The sequence below is a fragment of the Aegilops tauschii genome, chromosome 3 (assembly GCF_002575655.3).
Source record: "Aegilops tauschii subsp. strangulata cultivar AL8/78 chromosome 3, Aet v6.0, whole genome shotgun sequence".
In the NCBI taxonomy this organism is placed as follows: domain Eukaryota; kingdom Viridiplantae; phylum Streptophyta; class Magnoliopsida; order Poales; family Poaceae; genus Aegilops; species Aegilops tauschii.
The window spans coordinates 461,760,799-461,784,563 of NC_053037.3; the positions used below are offsets into that span (position 1 = coordinate 461,760,799).

Here is a 23,765-nt window from a genome sequence, read left to right on the forward strand (position 1 = left end):
TTTTGTTCTGCACATAGTAAACAAGCAATCTAATCATCCTAAAACCAAAGCTTGGCACATTATTTTTATAATACAAAGGATATACACAAGGGGATAATTATTTACAGGGAAACTTCCATGAAAAATTCTACATTGTTTCCGTGAGCATGAACACAAGTGCTCAAGGTCGACCCTCACTTCTTCAATGCATAACTTTCCAATCACTTCTCTTTTTGAAAAACATTTTAGGCATGAGAGGCAAGTAGATTTTTTTGTATTTTCATTCTTTTAATTTTTTATGTTTCACCCACAACTAAACAGAAACAAAAAGGAAAAACAAAATCTACTTAGTGAAGAAAGCAAACAAGCACACACGAGAATATCAACCCCACGCTATTGCTCCCCGGCAAGGGCGCCAGAAAAGAGCTTGATAATCCCCAAGTGCAGGGAATCATCGTAGCAATTTCCAAAGGTGGAAGTGATAAGTATGGAGTGTCGAACCCACAAGGAGGTAAAGGTAAGATCAATATTCTTTCAAGCCCTATCTGCCACTGATATGACTCTACGTGCACCGAACGTTTGCTTCCAACTAGAAACGAGAAATAAAACTACGTTGTGGGTATGAAGAGGATAACTTTGTATGGTATCGGAGATCTAAAACATAAAAGTAGGTGCTGTTATCATAAAGTTAGAACATATTACTAAATATTATAAATAGCGAGTGTGGAATAATGATAGATCGGTGTGTGGAATTGTCCTAGGCAATTGTTAACAAGACCGGTAGTCGTCATTGCAATTTCATATGAGGGAGAGGCATAGCTAACATACTTTCTCTACTTGGATCATATGCACTTATGATTGGAACTCTAGCAAGCATCCGCAACTACTAAAAATCATTAAGGTAAAACCCAACCATAGCATTAAAGCATCAAGTCCTCTTTATTCCCATACGCAACAACCCCCTTACTCGGGTTTGTGTTTCAGTCACTCACCAACCCACTATAAGTGAATCATGAACGTATTGCAACACCCTACAGTGGGAATCCCTCACGCTTGCACGACACGGAGGGCACCATAGGACAGCACCAAAATAAAACATACAACTCGTACCAATCTAGATCATCAATCAACCCAAAGACAAAGGATATCTACTCAAAACATCATAGGATGGCAACACATCATTGGATCATAATATGTGGCATAAAGCACCATGTTCAAGTAGGGATTACAGCGGGGTGCGGGAGAGTGGACCGCGTAAAAGAGATGAGGATGGTGATGATGGTGGTGATGTTGATGAAGACAATCACTGCGGCGATGATTCCCCTCTCGATGGCACTCCGGTGCCACCAAGAGAGAGGAGGAGAGGTTCTCCCCCTTGTGCTTCCTCCTCCATGGCCTCCCCCTGGATGGGGAAAGGTTATCCCTCTGGTCCTTGGCCTTCATGGCGATGATGGCCTCTCCGGGATACTCCTCCATGGCCACCGGTGATGATGGCCCCCTCCGGCAGGGTGCCGGAGAGGGCCTAGATTGATTTCTCGTGGCTACAGAGGCTTGCGGCGGCGGAACTTCCGATCTAAATTATTTTCTGCAGGTTTCTATATATATAAGAGGTTTTGGGGCCGAGAACAAGTCAGGGGGGTCTCCGGGCTGTCCACGAGGTAGGGGGGCGCGCCTAGGGGGGTGGGCGCGCCTCCCACCCTCGTGGGCAGCCCGGGAGTCTTCTGGCCCAACTCTTTTACTCCTTGGCCTTCTTCTGGTCCAAAAATAAGCTCCGTCAAGCTTCAGGTCAATTGGACTCCGTTTGGTTTTCCTTTTCTGCGATACTCTAAAACTAGAAAAAAACAGAAACTGGCACTGGCACTGGGCTCTAGGTTAATAGGTTAGTCCCAAAAAACATATAAAGTAGCATATAAATGCATATAAAACATCCAAGGTTGATAAAATAATAGCATGAATACTTCATAAATTATAGATATGTTGGAGACGTATCAGCGACACCTTGATCTCCATCGTAGCATCGTTGTCGTCTCGCCAACTTATTGCTTCTACGACTATCGCTACCGCTTAGTGATAAAGTAAAGCAATTACATGGCGATTGCATTTCATACAATAAAGCGACAACCATATGGCTCCTGCCAGTTGCCGATAACTCCGTTACAAAACATGAGCATCTCATACAATAAAAATTTAGCATCATGTCTTGACCATATCACATCACAGCATGACCTGCAAAAACAAGTTAGACGTCCTCTACTTTGTTGCTGCAAGTTTTACGTGGCTGCTACGGGTTGAGCAAGAACCGTTCTTATCTACGCGTCAAAACCACAACGATTTTTCGTCAATTATGTGTTGTTTTAACCTTCAACAAGGACCGGGCGTAGCCACACTCGATTCAACTAAAGTTGAAGAAACTAACACCCGCCAGCCACCTGTGTGCGAAGCACGTCAGTAGAACCAGTCTCGTGTAAGCGTACGCGTAATGTCGGTCCGGGCCGCTTCATCCAACAGTACCGCCGAATCAAAGTATGATATGCTGGTAAGCAGTATGACTATTATCGCCTGATACGTCTCCAACGTATCTATAATTTTTTATTGTTTCGTGCTATTATATTATTTGTTTTGGTTGTTTAATGGGCTTTATTATACACTTTATAATATTTTTGGGACTAACCTAATAACCGGAGGCCCAGTGCAAATTGCTATTTTTTTGCCTATTTCTGTGTTTCGCAGAAAAGGAATATCAAACAGAGTCCAAACGGAATGAAACCTTCGCGAGGATCGTTTTTGGAACAAACGCAATCCAGGAGACTTGGAGTGGATGTCAAGGAAGCAACGAGGCGGCCACGAGATAGGGAGGCGCGCCCCCACCCTCTGAAGGAAATATGCCCTAGAGGAAATAATAAAGTTATTATTTATTTCCTTATATCATGATAAATGTTTATTATTCATGCTAGAATTGTATTAACCGGAAACATAATACATGTGTGAATACATAGACAAACATAATGTCACTAGTATGCCTCTACTTGACTAGCTCGTTAATTGAAGATGGTTGAGTTTCCTAGCCATGGACATGAGTTGTCATTTGATTAACGGGATCACATCATTAGGAGAATGATGTGATTGACTTGACCCATTCCGTTAGCTTAGCACTTGATCGTTTAGTATGTTGCTATTGCTTTCTTCATGACTTATACATGTTCCTATGACTATGAGATTATGCAACTCCCGTTTACCGAAGGAACACTTTGTGTGCAACCAAACGTCACAACGTAACTGGGTGATTATAAAGGTGCTCTACAGGTGTCTCCGAAGGTACTTGTTGGGTTGGCGTATTTCGAGATTAGGATTTGTCACTCCGATTGTCGGAGAGGTATCTCTAGGCCCACTCGGTAATGCACATCACTATAAGCCTTGCAAGCATTGTAATTAATGAGTTAGTTACGGGATGATGTGTTACGGAACGAGTAAAGAGACTTGCCGGTAACGAGATTGAACTAGGTATTGAGATACCGGCGATCGGATCTCGGGCAAGTAACATACCGATGACAAAGGGAACAACGTATGTTGTTATGCGGTTTGACCGATAAAGATCTTCGTAGAATATGTAGGAGCCAATATGAGCATACAGGTTCCGCTATTGGTTATTGACCGGAGACGTGCCTCGGTCATGTCTACATAGTTCTCGAACCCGTAGGGTCCGCACGCTTAAAGTTTCGGTGACGATTGTATTATGAGTTTTTTGTGTTTTATCTACCAAAGGTAGTTCGGAGTCCCGGATGTGATCACGGACATGACGAGGAGTCTCGAAATGGTCGAGACGTAAAGATTGATATATTGGACGACTATGTTCGGACACCAGAATGGTTTCGGGGAGTTTCGGACATATACCGGAGTACCGGGGGGTTACCGGAACCCCCCGGGGAGACTAATGGGCCTATTGGGCCCTATTGGAGCAGAGGAGGGGCGGCCAAGGGCAGCCGCGCGCCCGCTTCCCCCCAGTCCGAATTGGACAAGGAGGGGGGCGGCGCCCCCTTTCCTTTCCCCCTCTCTCTCCTTCCCTCTCCTCTCCTACTCCCACTTGGAAGGGGGGAGTCCTACTCCCGGTGGGAGTAGGACTTCTTATGGGGCGCACCTAGGGAGGCCGGCCCCCTCCCCCTCCTCCACTCCTTTATATACGGGGAGGGAGGCACCCCTTGGAGACAACAATTGATCTCTTGATCTCTTAGCCGTGTGCGGTGCCCTCCTCCACCATATTCCACCTCGATCATATCGTAGCGGTGCTTAGGCGAAGCCCTGCGTCGGTAGCAATATCATCATCGTCATCACGCCATCATGCTGATGGAACTCACCCGTGAAGTTCTGCTGGATCGGAGTTCGCGGGACGTCATCGAGCTGAACGTGTGCTGAACTCGGAGGTGTCGTACGTTCGGTACTTGGATTGGTCGGATCGTGAAGACGTACGACTACATCAACCATGTTGTGCTAATGCTTCCGCTTTCGGTCTACGAGGGTACGTGGACAACACTCTCCCCTCTCATTGCTATGCATCACCATGATTCTGTGTGTGCGTAGGAATTTTTTTGAAATTACTACGTTCCCCAACAGTGGCATACGAGCCTGGTTTTATGCGTAGATGTTATATGCACGAGTAGAACACAAGTGAGTTGTGGGCGATACAAGTCATACTGCTTACCAGCATGTCATACTTTGGTTCGGCGGTATTGTTGGATGAAGCGGCCCGGACCGACATTACGCGTACGCTTACGCGAGACTGGTTCTACCGACGTGCTTTGCACACAGGTGGCTGGCGGGTGTCAGTTTCTCCAACTTTAGTTGAACCGAGTGTGGCTACGCCCGGTCCTTGAGAAGGTTAAAGCAGCACTAACTTGACGAACTATCGTTGTGGTTTTGATGCGTAGGTAAGAACGGTTCTTGCTCAGCCCGTAGCAGCCACGTAAAACTTGCAACAACAAAGTAGAGGATGTCTAACTTGTTTTTGCAGGGCATGTTGTGATGTGATATGGTCAAGACATGATGCTATATTTATTGTATGAGATGATCATGTTTTGTAACTGAGTTATCGGCAACTGGCAGGAGCCATATGGTTGTCGCTTTATTGTATGCAATGCAATCACCCTGTAAATTGCTTTACTTTATCACTAAACGGTAGCGATAGTCGTAGAAGCAATAGTTGGCGAGACGACAACGATGCTACGATGGAGATCAAGGTGTCGTGCCGATGACGATGGTGATCATGACGGTACTTCGGAGATGGAGATCACAAGCACAAGATGATGATGGCCATATCATATCACTTGTATTGATTGCATGTGATGTTTATCTTTTATGCATCTTATTTTGCTTAGATCGACGGTAGCATTATAAGATAATCTCTCACTAAATTTCAAGGTATAGGTGTTCTCCCTGAGTATGCACCGTTGCGAAAGTTCTTCGTGCTGAGACACCACGTGATGATCGGGTGTGATAGGCTCTACGTTCAAATACAACGGGTGCAAAACAGTTGCACACACGGAATACTCAGGTTAAACTTGACGAGTCTAGCATATGCAGATATGGCCTCGGAACACCGAGACCGAAAGGTCGAGCGTGAATCATATAGTAGATATGATCAACATAGTGATGTTCACCATTGAAACTACTCCATCTCACGTGATGATCGGACATGGTTTAGTTGATATGGATCACGTGATCACTTAGAGGATTAGAGGGATGTCTATCTAAGTGGGAGTTCTTTAATAATTTGATTAATTGAACTTTAATTTATCATGAACTTAGTACCTGATAGTATTTTGCATGTCTATGTTGTTGTAGATAGATGGCCCGTGTTGTTGTTCCGTTAAATTTTAATGCGTTCCTTGAGAAACCAAAGTTGAAAGATGATGGTAGCAATTACACGGACTGGGTCCGTAACTTGAGGATTATCCTCATTGCTGCACAGAAGAATTACGTCCTGAAAGCACCGCTGGGTGCCAAACCTGCTGCAGGAGCAACACCAGATGTTATGAACGCCTGGCAGAGCCAAGCTGATGACTACTCGATAGTTCAGTGTGCCATGCTTTACGGCTTAGAACCGGGACTTCAACGACGTTTTGAACGTCATGGAGCATATGAGATGTTTCAGGAGTTGAAGTTAATATTTCAAGCAAATGCCCGGATTGAGAGATATGAAGTCTCCAATAAGTTCTACAACTGCAACATGGAGGAGAATAGTTCTGTCAGTGAGCATATACTCAGAATGTCTGGGTATAACAATCACTTGATTCAACTGGGAGTTAATCTTCCGGATGATAGTGTCATTGACAGAATTCTTCAATCACTGCCACCAAGCTACAAGAGCTTCGTGGCGAACTATAATATGCAAGGGATGGATAAGACAATTCCCGAGCTCTTCGCAATGCTAAAGGCTGCGGAGGTAGAAATCAAGAAAGAGCATCAAGTGTTGATGGTCAACAAGACCACCACTTTCAAGAAAAAGGGCAAAGGGAAGAAGAAGGGGAACTAAGAACAGCAAACAAGTTGCTGCTCAAGAGAAGAAACCCAAGTCTGGACCTAAGCCTAAGACTGAGTGCTTGTACTGCAAGCAGACTGGTCACTGGAAGCGGAACTGCCCCAAGTATTTGGCGGATAAGAAGGATGGCAAGGTGAACAAAGGTATATGTGATATACATGTTATTGATGTGTACCTTACTAATGCTCGCAGTAGCACTTGGGTATTTGATACTGGTTCTGTTGCTAATATTTGCAACTCGAAACAGGGACTACGGATTAAGCGAAGATTGGCTAAGGACGAGGTGATGATGCGCGTGGGAAATGGTTCCAAAGTCGATGTAATCGTGGTCGGCACGCTACCTCTACATCTACCTTCGGGATTAGTTTTAGACGTAAATAATTGTTATTTGGTGCCAGCGTTGAGCATCAACATTATATCTGGATCTTGTTTGATGTGAGATGGTTATTCATTTAAATCTGAGAATAATGGTTGTTCTATTTATATGAGTAATATCTTTTATGGTCATGCACCGTTGAAGAGTGGTCTATTTTTGTTGAATCTCGATAGTAGTGATACACATATTCATAATGTTGAAGCCAAAAGATGTAGAGTTGATAATGATAGTGCAACTTATTTGTGGCACTGCCGTTTAGGTCATATTGGTGTAAAGCGCATGAAGAAACTCCATACTGATGGACTTTTGGAATCACTTGATTATGAATCACTTGGTACTTGCGAACCGTGCCTCATGGGCAAGATGACTAAAACGCCGTTCTCCGGAACTATGGAGCGAGCAACTGATTTGTTGGAGATCATACATACTGATGTATGTGGTCCAATGAATGTTGAGGCTCGCCGCGGGTATCGTTATTTTCTCACCTTCACAGATGATTTAAGCAGATTTGGGTATATCTACTTAATGAAACATAAGTCTGAAACATTTGAAAAGTTCAAAGAATTTCAGAGTGAAGTGGAAAATCATCGTAACAAGAAAATAAAGTTTCTATGATATGATCGTGGAGGAGAATATTTGAGTTATGAGTTTGGTCTACATTTGAAACAATGCGGAATAGTTTTGCAACTCACGCCACCCGGAACACCACAGCGTAATGGTGTATCCGAACGTCGTAATCGTACTTTACTAGATATGGTGCGATCTATGATGTCTCTTACTGATTTACCGCTATCGTTTTGGGGTTATGCTTTAGAGACGGCTGCATTCACGTTAAATAGGGCACCATCGAAATCCATTGAGACGACGCCTTATGAACTGTGGTTTGGCAAGAAACCAAAGTTGTCGTTTCTTAAAGTTTGGGGCTGCGATGCTTATGTGAAAAAGCATCAACCTGATAAGCTCGAACCCAAATCGGAGAAATGTGTCTTCATAGGATACCCAAAGGAAACTGTTGGGTACACCTTCGATCACAGATCTGAAGGCAAGACTTTTGTTGCTAAATTTGGATCCTTTCTAGAGAAGGAGTTTCTCTCGAAAGAAGTGAGTGGGAGGAAAGTAGAACTTGATGAGGTAATTGTACCTGCTCCCTTATTGGAAAGTAGTTCATCACAGAAACTGGTTCCGTGACACCTACACCAATTAGTGAGGAAGCTAATGATGATGATCATGAAGTTTCAGATCAAGTTACTGCTGAACCTCGTAGGTCAACCAGAGTTAGATCCGCACCAGAGTGGTACGATAATCTTGTTCTGGAGGTCATGTTACTAGACCATGACGAACCTACGAACTATGAGGAAGCGATGATGAGCCCAGATTCCGCAAAATGGCTAGAGGCCATGAAATCTGAGATGGGATCCATGTATGAGAACAAAGTGTGGACTTTGGTTGACTTGCCCGATGATCGCCAAGCAATTGGGAATAAATGGATCTTCAAGAAGACTGACGCTGACGGTAATCTTACTATCTATAAAGCTCGACTTGTTGCGAAAGGTTTTCGACAAGTTCAAGGGATTGACTACGATGAGACCTTCTCACCCGTAGCGATGCTTAAGTCCGTCCGAATCATGTTAGCAATTGCCGCATTTTATGATTATGAAATTTGGCAAATGGATGTAAAGACTGCATTCCTGAATGGATTTCTGGAAGAAGAGTTGTATATGATGCAACCTGAAGGTTTTATCGATCCAAGGGGAGCTAACAAAGTGTGCAAGCTCCAGCGATCCATTTATGGACTGGTGCAAGCCTCTCGGAGTTGGAATAAACGTTTTGACAGTGTGGTCAAAGCATATGGTTTTATATAGACTTTTGGAGAAGCCTGTATTTACAAGAAAGTGAGTGGGAGCTCTGTAGAATTTCTAATCTTATATGTAGATGACATATTGTTGATTGGAAATGATATAGAATTTCTGGATAGCATAAAAGGATACTTGAATAAGAGTTTTTCAATAAAGGACCTCGGTGAAGCTGCTTACATATTGGGCATCAAGATCTATAGAGATAGATCAAGACGCTTAATTGGACTTTCACAAAGCACATACCTTGACAAAGTTTTGAAGAAGTTCAAAATGGATCAAGCAAAGAAAGGGTTCTTGCCTGTGTTACAAGGTGTGAAGTTGAGTAAGACTCAATGCCCGACCACTGCAGAAGATAGAGATAAAATGAAAGATGTTCCCTATGCTTCAGCCATAGGCTCTATCATGTATGCAATGCTGTGTACCAGACCTGATGTGTGCCTTGCTATTAGTTTAGCAGGGAGGTACCAAAGTAATCCAGGAGTGGATCACTGGACAGCGGTCAAGAACATCCTGAAATACCTGAAAAGGACTAAGAATATGTTTCTCGTTTATGGAGGTGACAAAGAGCTCATCGTAAATGGTTACGTTGATGCAAGCTTTAACACTAATCCGGACGATTCTAAATCGCAAATCGGATACGTGTTTATATTGAACTGTGGAGCTGTCAGTTGGTGCAGTTCTAAACAAAGCGTCGTGGCGGGATCTACGTGTGAAGCGGAGTACATAGCTGCTTCGGAAGCAGCAAATGAAGGAGTCTGGATGAAGGAGTTCATATCCGATCTAGGTGTCATACCTAGTGCATCAGGTCCAATGAAAATCTTTTGTGACAATACTGGTGCAATTGCCTTGGCAAAGGAATCCAGATTTCACAAGAGAACCAAGCACATCAAGAGACGCTTCAACTCCATCCGCGATCAAGTCCAGGTGGGAGACATAGAGATTTGCAAAATACATACAGATCTGAATGTTGCAGACCCGTTGACTAAGACTCTTCCACGAGCAAAACATGATCAGCACCAAGGCTCCATGGGTGTTAGAATCATTACTGTATAATCTAGATTATTGACTCTAATGCAAGTGGGAGACTGAAGGAAATATGCCCTAGAGGCCATAATAAAGTTATTATTTATTTCCTCATATCATGGTAAATGTTTATTATTCATGCTAGAATTGTATTAACCGGAAACATCATACATGTGTGAATACATAGACAAACATAATGTCACTAGTATGCCTCTACTTGACTAGCTCGTTAATCGAAGATGGTTGAGTTTCCTAGCCATGGACATGAGTTGTCATTTGATTAACAGGATCACATCATTAGGAGAATGATGTGATTGACTTGACCCATTCCGTTAGCTCAGCACTTGATCGTTTAGTATGTTGCTATTGCTTTCTTCATGACTTATACATGTTCCTATGACTATGAGATTATGCAACTCCCGTTTACCGGAGGAAAACTTTGTGTCCAACCAAACGTCACAACGTAACTGGGTGATTATAAAGGTGCTCTATAGGTGTCTCCGAAGGTACTTGTTGGCTTGGCGTATTTCGAGATTAGGATTTGTCACTCCGATTGCCGGAGAGGTATCTCTAGGCCCACTCGGTAATGCACATCACTATAAGCCTTGCAAGCATTGTAACTAATGAGTTAGTTACGGGATGATGTGATACGGAACGAGTAAAGAGACTTGCCGGTTACGAGATTGAACTAGGTATTGAGATACGGACGATCGAATCTCGGGCAAGTAACATACCGATGACAAAGGGAACAACGTATGTTGTTATGCGGTTTGACCGGTAAAGATCTTCGTAGAATATGTAGGAGCCAATATGAGCATCCAGGTTCCGCTATTGGTTATTGACCGGAGACGTGTCTCGGTCATGTCTACATAGTTCTCGAACCCGTAGGGTCCGCACGCTTAAAGTTTCGGTGACGATTGTATTATGAGTTTTTTGTGTTTTATGTACCGAAGGTAGTTCAGAGTCCCGGATGTGATCACGGACATGACGAGGAGTCTCGAAATGGTCGAGACGTAAAGATCGATATATTGGACGACTATGTTCGGACACCGGAATGGTTTTGGGGAGTTTCGGACATATACCGGAGTACCGGGGGTTACCGGAACCCCCCGGGGAGACTAATGGGCCTATTGGGCCCTAGTGGAGAAGAGGAGGGGCGGCCAAGGGCAGCCGCGCGCCCGCTTCCCCCTAGTCCGAATTGGACAAGGAGGGGGGCGCCCCCCTTTCCTTTCCCCCTCTCTCTCCTTCCCTCTCCTCTCCTACTCCCACTTGGAAGGGGGGAGTCCTACTCCCGATGGGAGTAGGACTCCTCGCGCGCCTAGGGAGGCCGCCCCCCTCCCCCTCCTCCACTCCTTTATATACGGGGAGGGAGGCACCCCTTGGAGACAACAATTGATCTCTTAGCCGTGTGCGGTGCCCCCCTCCACCATATTCCACCTCGATCATATCGTAGCGGTGCTTAGGCGAAGCCCTGGGTCGGTAGCAACATCATCACCGTCATCACGCCGTCGTGCTGACGGAACTCACCCGTGAAATTCTGCTGGATCGGAGTTCGCGGGACGTCATCGAGCTGAACGTGTGCTGAACTCGGAGGTGTCGTACGTTCGGTACTTGGATCGGTCGGATCGTGAAGACGTACGACTACATCAACCGCGTTGTGCTAACGCTTCCGCTTTTGGTCTATGAGGGTACGGTGACAACACTCTCCCCTCTCGTTGCTATGCATCACTATGATTCTGTGTGTGCGTAGGATTTTTTTTGAAATTACTACGTTCACCAACACCCTCGTGGGCCCCTCGTGGCTGCACCGACCTATTTCCTTCACCTATATATACTCTTATACCCTGAAAACATCCAGGAGCACCACGAAACCCTATTTCCACCGCCGCAACCATCTGTACCCATGAGATCCCATCTTGGGGCCTTTTCCGGCGCTCCGCCGGAGGGGGAATCAATCACGGAGGGCTTCTACATCAACACCATAGCCTCTCCGATCATGTGTGAGTAGTTTACCACAGACCTTCGGGTCCATAGTTATTAGCTAGATGGCTTCTTCTCTCTCTTTGGATCTCAATACAAAGTTCTCCTCGATTCTCTTGGAGATCTATTCGATGTAATTCTTTTTGCGGTGTGTTTGTCGAGATCCGATGAATTGTGGGTTTATGATCAAGATTATCTATGAACAATGTTTGATTCTTATCTGAATTCTTATATGTATGATTTGATATCTTTGCAAGTCTCTTCGAATTATCAGTTTGGTTTGGCCTACTAGATTGATCTTTATTGCAATGGGAGAAGTGCTTAGCTTTGGGTTCAATCTTGCGGTGTCCTTTCCCAGTGATAGCAGGGGCAGCAAGGCACGTATTGAAATGTTGCCATCGAGGATAAAAAGATGGGGTTTATATCATATTGCTTGAGTTTATCCCTCTACAACATGTCATCTTGCCTAATGTGTTACTCTGTTCTTATGAACTTAATACTCTAGATGCATGCTGGATAGCGGTCGATGTGTGGAGTAATAGTAGTAGATGCAGAATCGTTTCAGTCTACTTGTCGCGGACGTGATGCCTATATACATGATCATGCCTAGATATTCTCATAACTATGCGCTTTTCTATCAATTGCTCGACAGTAATTCGTTCACCCACCGTAGAATTTGCTATCTTCAGAGAAGTCACTAGTGAAACCTATGGCCCCCGGGTCTATTTTCCATCATATAAGTTTCTGATCTATTTTATTTTGCAATCTTTAGTTTTCAATCTATACCATAAAAATACCAAAAATAGTTACCTTATTATCTATATCAGATCTCACTTTTGCAAGTGGCCGTGAAGGGATTGACAACCCCTTTATCGCGTTGGTGCAAGGTTCTTATTTGTTTGTGCAGGTACGAGAGATTTGCGTGTAATCTCCTACTGGATTGATACCTTGGTTCTCAAAAACGGAGGGAAATACTTACGCTACTTTGCTGCATCACCCTTTCCTCTTCAAGGCAAAACCAACGCATGCTCAAGAGGTAGCAAGAAGGATTTCTGGCGCCGTTGCCGGGGAGATTTGCACCAAGTCAAGTCAAGATTTGATCTCCTGGCAACTAGCCATTTTTGGCGCCGTTGCCGGGGAGATCTACGCACAAGTCAGGACATACCAAGTACCCATCACAAACTCTTATCCCTCGCATTACATTATTTGCCATTTGCCTCTCATTTTCCTCTCCCCCACTTCACCTTTGCCTTTTCTTCGCCCTCCTTCCGTTCGATCTTGTGTTACTATGTGCCTTGTTTTTGCTTGCATCTTCGCTTGCTAAAAGTTTATGGATCCTCATCCCCTTGCTAATCTTTTTAAGAGATCCAATTATGATGAACCAATTTTCTAGTGATTTGAGTGCAGAAGATTATCTTTATGAGGTTTTGCTTGAAATTCGTGAATCTGAAAATTGTGATGAAGAAATTTATGAAGAGATTCACGATAGCTCCTTGAATAAAAAGCATGATTGCAATGATTTTACAATAAATTCTCTTGATGTCAGTTGTGCTAATAATATGCAAAACCCTAAGCTTGGGGAGGCTAGTTTTGCTATGTCCACTACTTGTTGCAATGATCATGATTGGGGTGATTCTTCTTACAATCTTGAAAATTTATTTAAGCCCCATGATGAATATGAGATTGATAATAATGTTTGCAATAATATTGAAAGTGGGTTTGGAAGAGTGTCAACTTTAGATCCCACATATTTGTAGAATGTTCAATCTTATGAAGTTTTTCATAAAAGTGGGTTTGGAGAGGTCATGACTTTGCATGCATGTGGATCGTGTTGAAAATATTTTATGTGATAGCTATTCTGTTGAATTTGCTTATGATCCCACATGTAATTATTATGAGAGAGGAAAATATGATTGTAGAAATTTTCATGTTACTAAATTACCTCTCGTTATGTTAAGATTGCTATTGTTTCTTTCCGCGTCCTTGCATATGCTAATTTTTGCTTGCTATGATAATTTGTTTGCTTATAAAATGCCTATGCATAGGAAGTATGTTAGACTTAGATGTGTTTATCACGTGTTCTATGATACTCTCTTTGTGCTTTAATTCTTGTCTTTGATGTGAGAATCATTAAAATTATCAATGCCGAGCTAGGGGCATTAAACGATAGCGCTTGTTGGGAGGCAACCCAATTTTATTTTTTTTGTTCCTTGCTTTTTGTTCCTGTTTAGTAATAAATATTTCATCTAGCCTCTGGTTAGATGTGGTTTTACGTTTTAATTAGTGTTTGTGCCAAGTAAAACCTATAGGATCTTCTTGGGTGATAATTATTTGATCTTGCTGAAAAATACAGAAACTTTCTGCTCACAAAAACAATTGTTGAAAATCACCATAAAGTGATAAAATATTGATTCAAATTGCAGTATATCAATAAACAAATTATTTAGATCATCCTATTTTGGCAGAATTTTTGAGTTGCAGAAGTTTGCGTTTGATACAGATTACTACAGACTGTTCTGTTTTTGACAAATTCTGTTTTTTGTGTGTTGTTTGCTTATTTTGATGAATCTATGGCTAGTATCGGGGGGTATGAACCATAGAGAAGTTGGAATACAGTAGGTTTAACACCAATATAAATAAAGAATGAGTTTATTACAGTACCTTAAAGTGGTGGTTTGTTTTATTTCGCTAATGGAGCTCATGAGATTTTCTGTTGAGTTTTGTGTTGTGAAGTTTTCAAGTTTTTGGGTAAAGATTTGATGGATTATGGAACAAGGAGCGGCATGAGCCTAAGCTTGGGGATGCCCAAGGCACCCCAAGGTAAAATTCAAGGACAACCAAAAGCCTAAGCTTGGGGATGCCCCGGAAGGCATCCCCTCTTTTGTCTTCGTCTATCGGTAACTTTACTTGATGCTATATTTTTATTCACCACATGATATGTGTTTTTCTTGGAGCGTCTTGTATGATTTGAGTCTTTGCTTTTTATTTTACCACAATCATCCTTGCTGTACACACCTTTTGGAGAGACACACATGAATCGGAATTTATTAGAATACTTTATGTGCTTCACTTATATCTTTTGAGCTAGATAATTTTGCTCTAGTGCTTCGCTTATATCTCTTTACAGCACGGTGGTGGTTTATTTTATAGAAATTATTGATCTCTCATGCTTCACTTATATTATTTTGAGAGTCTAGAACAGCATGGTAATTTACTTTGGTTAAAATTTTAGTCCTAAAGTGATGAGCATCCAAGATAGGTATAATAAAAACTATCATATAAAGTGCATTGAATACGATGAGAAGTTTGATTCTTTATGATTGTTTTGAGATATGAAGATGGTGATATTACAAGTCATGAAGAAAACAATAGCAATATACTAAACGATCAAATGCTAAGCTAACGGAATGAGTCAAGTCAATCACATCATTCTCTAATGATGTGATCCCGTTAATCAAATGACAACTCATGTCTATGGCTAGGAAACTTAACCATCTTTGATTCAACGAGCTAGTCAAGTAGAGGCATACTAGTGACACTCTGTTTGTCTATATATTCACACATGTACTAAGTTTCCGATTAATACAATTTTAGCATGAATAATAAACATTTATCATGATATAAGGAAATATAAATAACAACTTTATTATTGCCACTAGGGCATATTTCCTTCAGTTTGTGTCGGCGCGGACACGCATGAACTGTGTGGTGTTTTTTTAGAAGGCTGACATGTAAGTCAGTCGCTGGCATGGCTACCGGCATGAACTCTGGGCGATGGCATGGCCGCATGCATGATCTCTGGCCGCCGGCCTTTTTAATGTACAAATTGCTTCCCGCACGTACGAAAATTGGGTCAGCCGGTTGGGCACACTGGTCTGAAATAGACGGGCGGTGAGCGGGCGATCGATCCAAACGAACAAAAACACTGATAAAACGTGCGTCTGGTTGGGTCGGCGCGTTAGAGTTGCTCTAACCTTGACAGCTCTTCACGGAGCAAGCAAGCAAGGCGCGCTTTTCCTCCTTCACTTCAAATTCCCAAACGATCTTTCCAGTCTGTGCCCAGATAGTCCCACTTTGGCCGGAACGGAGTCGTGCACAGGTCAAATTCGGCACCCAGAACAGAGCAGCTCGGATCCTTTACTTTCTCGACGAGGAAACACGAGCGCGCGTCCACAGGTGACCCGACAGGACGGCCATCCATTTCAACGAACGCTCGCCGCTCGATCGGCCGCCGGCGGCACGACGCGCTCCGGTCCGGTCCAAAAGCCGGCGCCGCATGTCCGGTCCAGCGCGTCCGTTGAGCGGAGATCTTGGCGTCTACTCGTTGCACCGATCGAACATCCGCCACCTGCCGTGCCGTTGCGGTGCAGACGTGAAGTAGAACCTCCGCCTCTTCCTCCCTTTCCCGCCGCGAATCACGTGGAGTGGAGCACGCACGTACGTACACAACCTGGACGGACAGCAGATGAGGGCAGAGCGAAAGGCTGGCCGGCCGCTGGTCCCAATCATCGCTCGCAATCACTCTGCAGGTCCAGCCAGCCAGGGGGCGTTGGATTGGACGGACCGATCAACCACCCAATGATAACAAAAACCATGAAGCGCCAATGCATCCCAGTTGCTTGCTTCCGTTAAATAACTCGGATCACGGAGAGGAGAGGACGCAGATCGGGCCTCCGTCTCCAAACAAATGCGTTGCTTTCCCCCGTAAATCGAATACCGGTAGCTCAGACGTCAGAAAGATAAGGCGGACCGGTTATCCCCGCCAGCAAATCGGGCGCACACCACAACACAACACGAGCTAACCGATTTCACTTTCTTCTGTATATTTCGTGTCAAGAAAGGTTAAAACTTTGGTACAAACGGAAGGAATTACATCGGGCCGGCCAGAGCTCCGTATACACAGTTGTTGATCAACACCACTCACTCACCGTTGTTATCTCTCTCGCATCAAAGAATCGCGACACAGCCTGCCTAATCGAACCTTGTGGTTTGTACAAGAAGAGCGTGATTAATTCATCCTACGAGGCCATCATGGCCGGCGGCACCACGCTGGAGGCGGGGCACTCGGCGCCGCGCTCCCCGTCGGCGGCGGAGGCGGCCGCCCACCGCCGGCAGATCCTGCCCAGCGACGCCGCCTTCCGCCTGGCGCGGTCCGTGCCGGTGCCCATCAGCTCCCAGATCGCCCACTCCACGCCGGCCACGCCCATCACCTGCGTCACGGCCCGCGCGCCCAGCCGCCGGCACAGCAGCACCAGCGCCGCCGTCGCCGACTCCCGGGCCCACTCCGTGCCGCGCCTCATCTCGGCCACCAGCCGCGCCACGGCGCCGTCGATGCTGACGATCGCCTCCGCGCCCCCTCGCTTGGCCAATGCCGCCAGCACCGCCGCCGCCGTCTCCTCGTCGCTGATGGCCGACAGCGCCGCCTCGGCCACGCCGGCTTCCACCAGCTTCCCCACGTTCTCCCTCTCGCCCGCCAGCGACAGCAGCGCCGCCAGCGCGTCCTTCTTTGTGCTCGTCGGGCCCGTGCGCACGAGGTGGACCAGCTTTTCCACGACGGACGGGTTCCGGCCGAGCCTGCGGCGGTACGTGTGGACGGACGCCAGGCTGAGCACGGCCGCCGCGGCGTTCTCCTTGGCGCGCCACGTCGTGCCGGAGCTCATGATGTGGGTCACCGCCTCGACGGCGCCGTCGGCGTGCATGATGCGCTTCTTGTTGGCCTCGAGGATGGAGAGGTTGAGCAGCGCGGTCACGGCGTTGAGCTGGAGCCCGGCGTCCTCGGAGTAGAGCAGGGGCACCAGCATCGGCACGGCTCCGGCCTCGCCGACGAACGCGCGGTTGTCCGAGCCGGACTTGGAGAGCAGCCGGATCTCGTGCACCACGCGGTTGGCCGCGTCAGGGGAGAAGGACACGGAGAGCTTCTTCACCAGATACGACGCCGTCATGCGCGCCACCTCGAGCGCCGCCTTGTTCGCGGCCACCGCCTGGGCCTGCTCGCTCTTGCTGGCCTCGCAGACCTCCATGGCCACGCCGTTCTCCCGGCACCACTTGGAGATGAGGTTCTTGAGGGACTTGTTGGGCACCAGCTCCAGATTGGCCAAGACCTGCCCCGTCTTGGGGCACGTTGACTTGCCGGAGCTGAACCACCGGTCGATCGACTCGCGGTCGTACGTCTGACCGCTAGCGGCGACGACTGGGTCGCGCATTAGATCGAGGGAGATGGGGCACCGCAGGTCCGGTGGCGGCGCCGGGGATTCCCCGTCGTCTTCGACATCGACGTCCGCCTTGGAATCCGAAGGCCGGGGCGTGGCACTGAACAGGACGCACTTGGCGTACCGGAGGAGGCCGACGAGGGCGATCATGGCGGCAGTCCATCTCTCGGACGCTCGGTCGCCGATCTCCCGCTCGAGGCTCTCGATCTCGTCGCTGCAGCTGGCCGGGTCGTTGATGCCAACCTCTTCCAGGATCTCCTCCAGCCTCTCCCGCTCCGGCACGATCTCCCGCTCGATCTCCTCGATCAGCGACAGCACGGTGGTCTTGAGCGCCGGCTCCGGCTCGGCGGCGGACGCGCAGCGGCGGCACTGGCGCGAGGCGAGGGCGAGCAGGTCCATGACGTCGTCGGCGAGTCCCAGCTCGACGACGGGCAGGAGGTCGAGCAGGGTGGCGAGGTCGTGGTGCAGGTCGCGCAGCTCGGCGTCCGTCTCGTCGGACTGCAGCAGCAGCAGCGTCCGGCTCCGCGCGGCGCAGTCGGCCACCACGGCCTTGAAGCGCTGCAGCACGAGCAGCACCTCGCGCAGGCACAGCGAGGCCGAGCGCGGCAGGTCGCCCTCGCCCGCCGCGCACAGCAGCAGGTCGTCGAAGGCGGCGGCGAGCAGCCTGGCGCGGCGGGAGACGGACGCGAACGCGGCGCGCAGGAAGGGCGCGGGCGCGTCGGCGGCCGAGAGGTCGCGCGCCAGGCGGTGCAGCGAGCGGAGCAGGTCGCCGTCGGACGGCGACGGGGGCGGCGGCAGGAACGCCGACGCGTAGGACGTCGACGGCGCGGCGGAGGCGGAGGCGCAGGCGGTGGTCACCACCGCTCTCGGCTTGGCCATTTCTGGTGCGCGCGGTGGCTTGGGAGGCTCCCTGGGAGAGGAGGAAGATTTGGCGGACGGAAATGGTATTACGCGGGCGGGGCGGGGGTTTTATAAACGGGCGACGGAGTGGAGTGAGATTTTTGTTATTACACGATGATGTAATAAGCTGGTGGGCCGTGGGCGTGGCTGCTGGTTGGGTGGGACTTTGAGAGCTGGAAGGAATCCACCCTGTGTCGCGGTGTTGATCTTATTTTATTTATCGATTTGTGAATGTCGTATCACGGAAATTACTTATTTAGTTGTGATTGTTAGTATGTATGCAACATGTGCTTAGTTTAACGACGGTGATGATGATGTTGCTACGGTTTTGATCATTGTTATTACGCCCGGGAAGATGGCTGGAAGGGAGGGGCAGGGGCCGTGGCCTGCTGGTCGTCGGATGGGGGGGGGGGGGGGGGGGGGGGGAATGGAGGGCGGGGATGGGGTTGGGTCAGTCCAGTTGGATGAGTGATGGTGAGTCAGCTCGAGGTGTTTTGGTTTGGTTTTTGATCGGATCGTGTCGCGGGCCACGGGTTCGGCGGCTGGATAAGAGCGAGGACCTCTGCGTTGACGGCGGGCGGTAAAGGGCGGACGGACGGATAGGGCACACGAGAATGCCATGCCGATGCCATTTTTGCTTTTACCGGGAGAAGATCAGATCAGGTCGTCGAGCTCGGGGGAACCCGAGCATGGCCGCTGCTAGCACGCAACATCTTTGTTCTTCTCCATTTTTTCATGCCTCTGGAAAGATTTGCTCGACAACGCAGGCTTCACGAGGAAACACGGTGCAGTTTTCCTCTCTTGAGACACACTGTTCCACATAAAACAAGCACAAAGCAGTATAGTACCTTGAGGCAAACGTCCAACTAACTGACTGGCTCCTAGAATGAATGAGTGGAAAGAATTTTCTTTGTTGATCATGGCAACTTGGCGGTGGATGCGACCTCGCGGCGAGCTCCGACCGTACGCAACGTGCGTGCATGCCTCCACACACGTTGAACAGTTCTAGCTGGATCCAGTAGGGAATGAATAGCCAGCCTTCTGCCGGGGCTGACCTTTCGGTGATACGGAAGCCGGCCGCGGCATTTCGTCAACTGTTAGCAATTTGAACTTATGTTTCTTCTCTCCTACGTGCACGGTACACGTACGTAGTAACACGGCGACACATCGAAATCGCGGACCATCTCGAAATTCTTGTGTCACGCCCGTCACTCTACCGATGGCGACGATCCTACGCGGCTGTTCAACAAAGTGCCATATGGCGCAAATGATCATCGTAGCACCGTTTGACCCGATCAAATCCCGATCGGACGATGCCATGCGGAACAGGACACGAGCTGCCGCCCCGGCCGGCCCAAGGCTTTTCGAATTTTGATCCTTGGATCTTTTTTTTCTTCTTCTTTTGATTTGAGGGGTTTTGACCCTTGTATCTCGATGCGACACGACAGTTCGGCAGCCTCCACTCTCCGGCTAGCTACCGAGCAAAAAGGGCTCACGACGACGACGACGCAAAGTGCAAACCCCAGGTCACACTGACCTTCCACACGAGAGAGAAATACTACGAAGTACTAACACAAAGATTTTGCGCAGGTGCGAGGAACGGGGTCGGGTCAGGCACCGGAAGCCCGATTCACGTGCGCGTTCTCGTCTCTCGTTAATTAACTGGCGGCGGCGGGACCGGCGGCGACCGCTTTTGCCTCGGCTGGGATATGATTTTCTACCGAGCACTAGGCGCGAGCAGAGAATCGAACAGAGAACAAACTTCTCATCTTTACGCCTCACTCAACCCCTAGTAAACAAAAAACTTCTTGGCTTTACGCCGGTCGACATGCCGCGTGCATGCATGTAGGCGCGCCCGCATGATGACAGTTGGTTGTTGATAAGATTAAGTCGTCTGCCTGGTCTGTATCTTTAGCCTAAGCCATGTTCTATTTGACCTCACGCTCATGGCTAGTCAATGTAAACAGGCCAGGAGTGCGAGTGAAGGATGATGGCTCCGACAGCTCTAGGAAGCAGCCTTTGACGATCAACTTTTCGTCTTTTCCTTCATTTCTTTCAAACCCGCTCATGATCAGCTCTGCTGAGGTAGCTAATGACCGGAGCATCTATAGCCACGATGGACAGATCCGGCCAGGCGCGTCAGTGGACTGGTCACGGCTCAAATAATACAATCCATTTCTGGACACCTGTAATTTTCATATCTCAAATCCATACAAACTCATGCAACTACGTCAACTACCTGGTTTGTATCTTTAGCCTAAGCCATGTTCTGTTTGACCTCACGTTCCTGGCTAGTCAATGTAAACGGCCGGGAGTGTGAGTGAAGATTGATGGCGCGGCCGAGGTCTAAAGGCCGGCCACCGCCGACAGCGCTAGGCAACAGCCATTGACGATCGGCTTTTGGTCTTTTCCTTCATTTCTTTCAAACCCGCTCATGATCAACTCTGATAAGGTAGCTAATGACTATATTTCCTTTTGTGAGAGAGAGACATTACTAGTTCATAACAGCAGACCTATGCGGGGGTTTAGTGGGTTGTTGTTGTGTTTGGATGGGGCGCACAAATCTCGGTGCAGGGCAGCGACGCGAAGTGTATGGCAATTGTTCCCCCGTTTAGACAGTCTTGCGAGCGAGCCCCCTTACCCCTCCCCCCCCCCCCCCCCCCCGCCCCCCGCTCCAGCCCCGCTTACTCTCCGCACGCAAGCGATCCGCGCGGCGACTATCCAGTTTCTTCGACGATTCGCATGCTGTCGACTGCCGGCGTCAGAATCTCAATTTCCTGCCGATCCATTGCTAGGGACTTCGAGGTATTCTGCTTGACCCTTTCTCTTATTTTTGATGAGGGTCTAGGATTCGAGGAGACTGAGCGGTTTCGCCACGCGTTGTGCCCATCTTTTCTCCTTTCACGGCGGGGCGACATGGCGATGGAGGGTTAGAAACGGGCAATGTCGCGACAAAGGTGTCTCCTGGGGCTGGTCACGACTGTTATCGGTGGTGTCAAGGTTTGGTGTAGCGACAAAGGCAACGGCACGACCACGACCACACTAGGAAGGGGGGGGGGGGCATTGCGGTTGTGTCCAGCGGGTTGGCTTACACTCATCTACCCTTTATTTAAACCGGGCTATTTCAATTAAATTGACATATTCGCACCGGTACTACCACTGATGACTAATGATTAATGAATGCATAGGATTTCAAAAATCCTCTCTCTTTTTTTTGCGAGAAAACTTTCAATCTATTCATCTTCAATCATGGCCATACAACGAGCACTAGAAATAATAAAAATTACATCCAGATCCGTGAACCACCTAGCGACGACTACAAGCACTGAAGCGAGCCGAAGGCGCGCCGCTGTCATCGCCCCTCCCTCGCCAGAGCCGGGCAAACCTTGTTGTAGTAGACAGTCGGGAAGTCGTCGTGCTAAGGACACATAGAACCAATACACCAGAATAGCAACCGCCGCCGATGAAGAGTGTAGATCAGAAGGATCCAACCTAAAGACACAGGAACATGGATGAACGACGAACATATCCGAGCAAAACCACCAGAGACAGATCCGCCAGAGACACACCTCCACACGCCCACCGACGATACTAGACGCATCACCAGAATGGGGGCTAGGCGGGGAGACCTTTATTCCATCTTCAGGTAGTCGCGCCGTCTCGCCTTCCTGAGTAGGACACAAACCCTAACAAAACTCGAAAAAATATCTAAAACGAAGCCCTCCCACCGGCAAGGGCCGAGATCCGCTCCGCCTCCATGGCCCTAATGCCACCAAAGACAGGGCGGACCGGCGCTGGCGCCGGCGGGAGGCAAGAGGAACCCTAGCTTTTTGGAAGCCGGCGCCGGCGGCTGGATTAAGTTAATACCAGAGTACTATATACCGTAAAAAATCTCTAGATTTGGTCATAGAACGATTGAAAGCATTAATTAACAAAAATCCTCTCTTTATGGTATTTTCACATAAAATGGGCTAAATATGGACGAAATCAAGTAAGAACATGTAAAGGAGTGAAGTAGGAGAAGGAAGAAATCAAGAGGAGGCGCACAAAAGAAACAGTGCAAAAGACGACGTTCCATGCGCCCGCGATCGCTCGCATGACTGGTCGTATGGCTGGAAATCGAGACCTCTCGTCCACCTGAACAACTTTTATAAAGGGGCCGAGGCCGAAATGTCAACAGCAGAACAGAGTCATCCTCATCCATCTCCATCAACCCTAGCCGCCGCCATTTCCATCTCCATAGCCACCATCACCATCATAGTTCATCTTCCACTAGATCATACTTGTAATTGTGTATCGCACACGACATTCATTGTAAGACATATTACCAATCAATCATTATCCATCATGTGTTCTTCAATGTATTCTTCGTGTGATCTGATATCTATGTGTGAGTAGTTTGGTAAGGTATGGATTGAGGCAAGAGCCTTGCAATCCTCTGTATTTTTTGTGGGGATCAATGGAAGTGCTTTGAATCAACGTCCCGTATATGTGAAATAAAAGTGTTCCGTAGATGTCACTTGTCTTATCTGCGTTCTTCATCCCTACAGGTACCCAGGATCATGCAGAGCGAGTCACGGAGAGGCTAAGGGCAGGGAGACCATGAAGCGTTATTCTGAACACCAGTGACAGAAGGGTTTAGTACGGTAATACAGATCCTATCTCTGGGGATTCAAGATGTGTAGTCATTAAACGCCCAAATCTCTTGTCTGATTGTTATAACCTTAATTATCGAAGCTACCCCACGAGATGGATAGGGCCTTCGGTTGGACAGCTAATTCTTGATGCAAGACGTGCGCCGGTCGAGATGTAATTTGGACATGTCCCCCACTTCGGTTCGTAACAAGCACATCTCGTTGGATGACTTCTAGCGCACAAATTAAGAGCATATCTGGTCCCAAAACAAATAC

General features: G+C 47.6%; 1 protein-coding gene across 1 annotated transcript; it reads right to left on the reverse strand.

Annotated features, from left to right (window-relative positions):
- Positions 1-16,545: 16,545 nt before the first annotated feature.
- Positions 16,546-19,166, reverse strand: LOC109767692 (U-box domain-containing protein 16). Its single transcript, XM_020326416.4, has one exon. It carries the CDS (start codon positions 18,832-18,834, stop codon positions 16,765-16,767), a length of 2,070 nt encoding a protein of 689 aa, XP_020182005.1. The 5' UTR covers positions 18,835-19,166; the 3' UTR covers positions 16,546-16,764.
- Positions 19,167-23,765: the final 4,599 nt, after the last annotated feature.

What these genes read in the sequence shown, in the direction of transcription:
- LOC109767692 (XM_020326416.4), bottom strand. Translation starts at nt 18,834, where the DNA reads ATGGCCAAGCCGAGAGCGGTGGTGACCACCGCCTGCGCCTCCGCCTCC.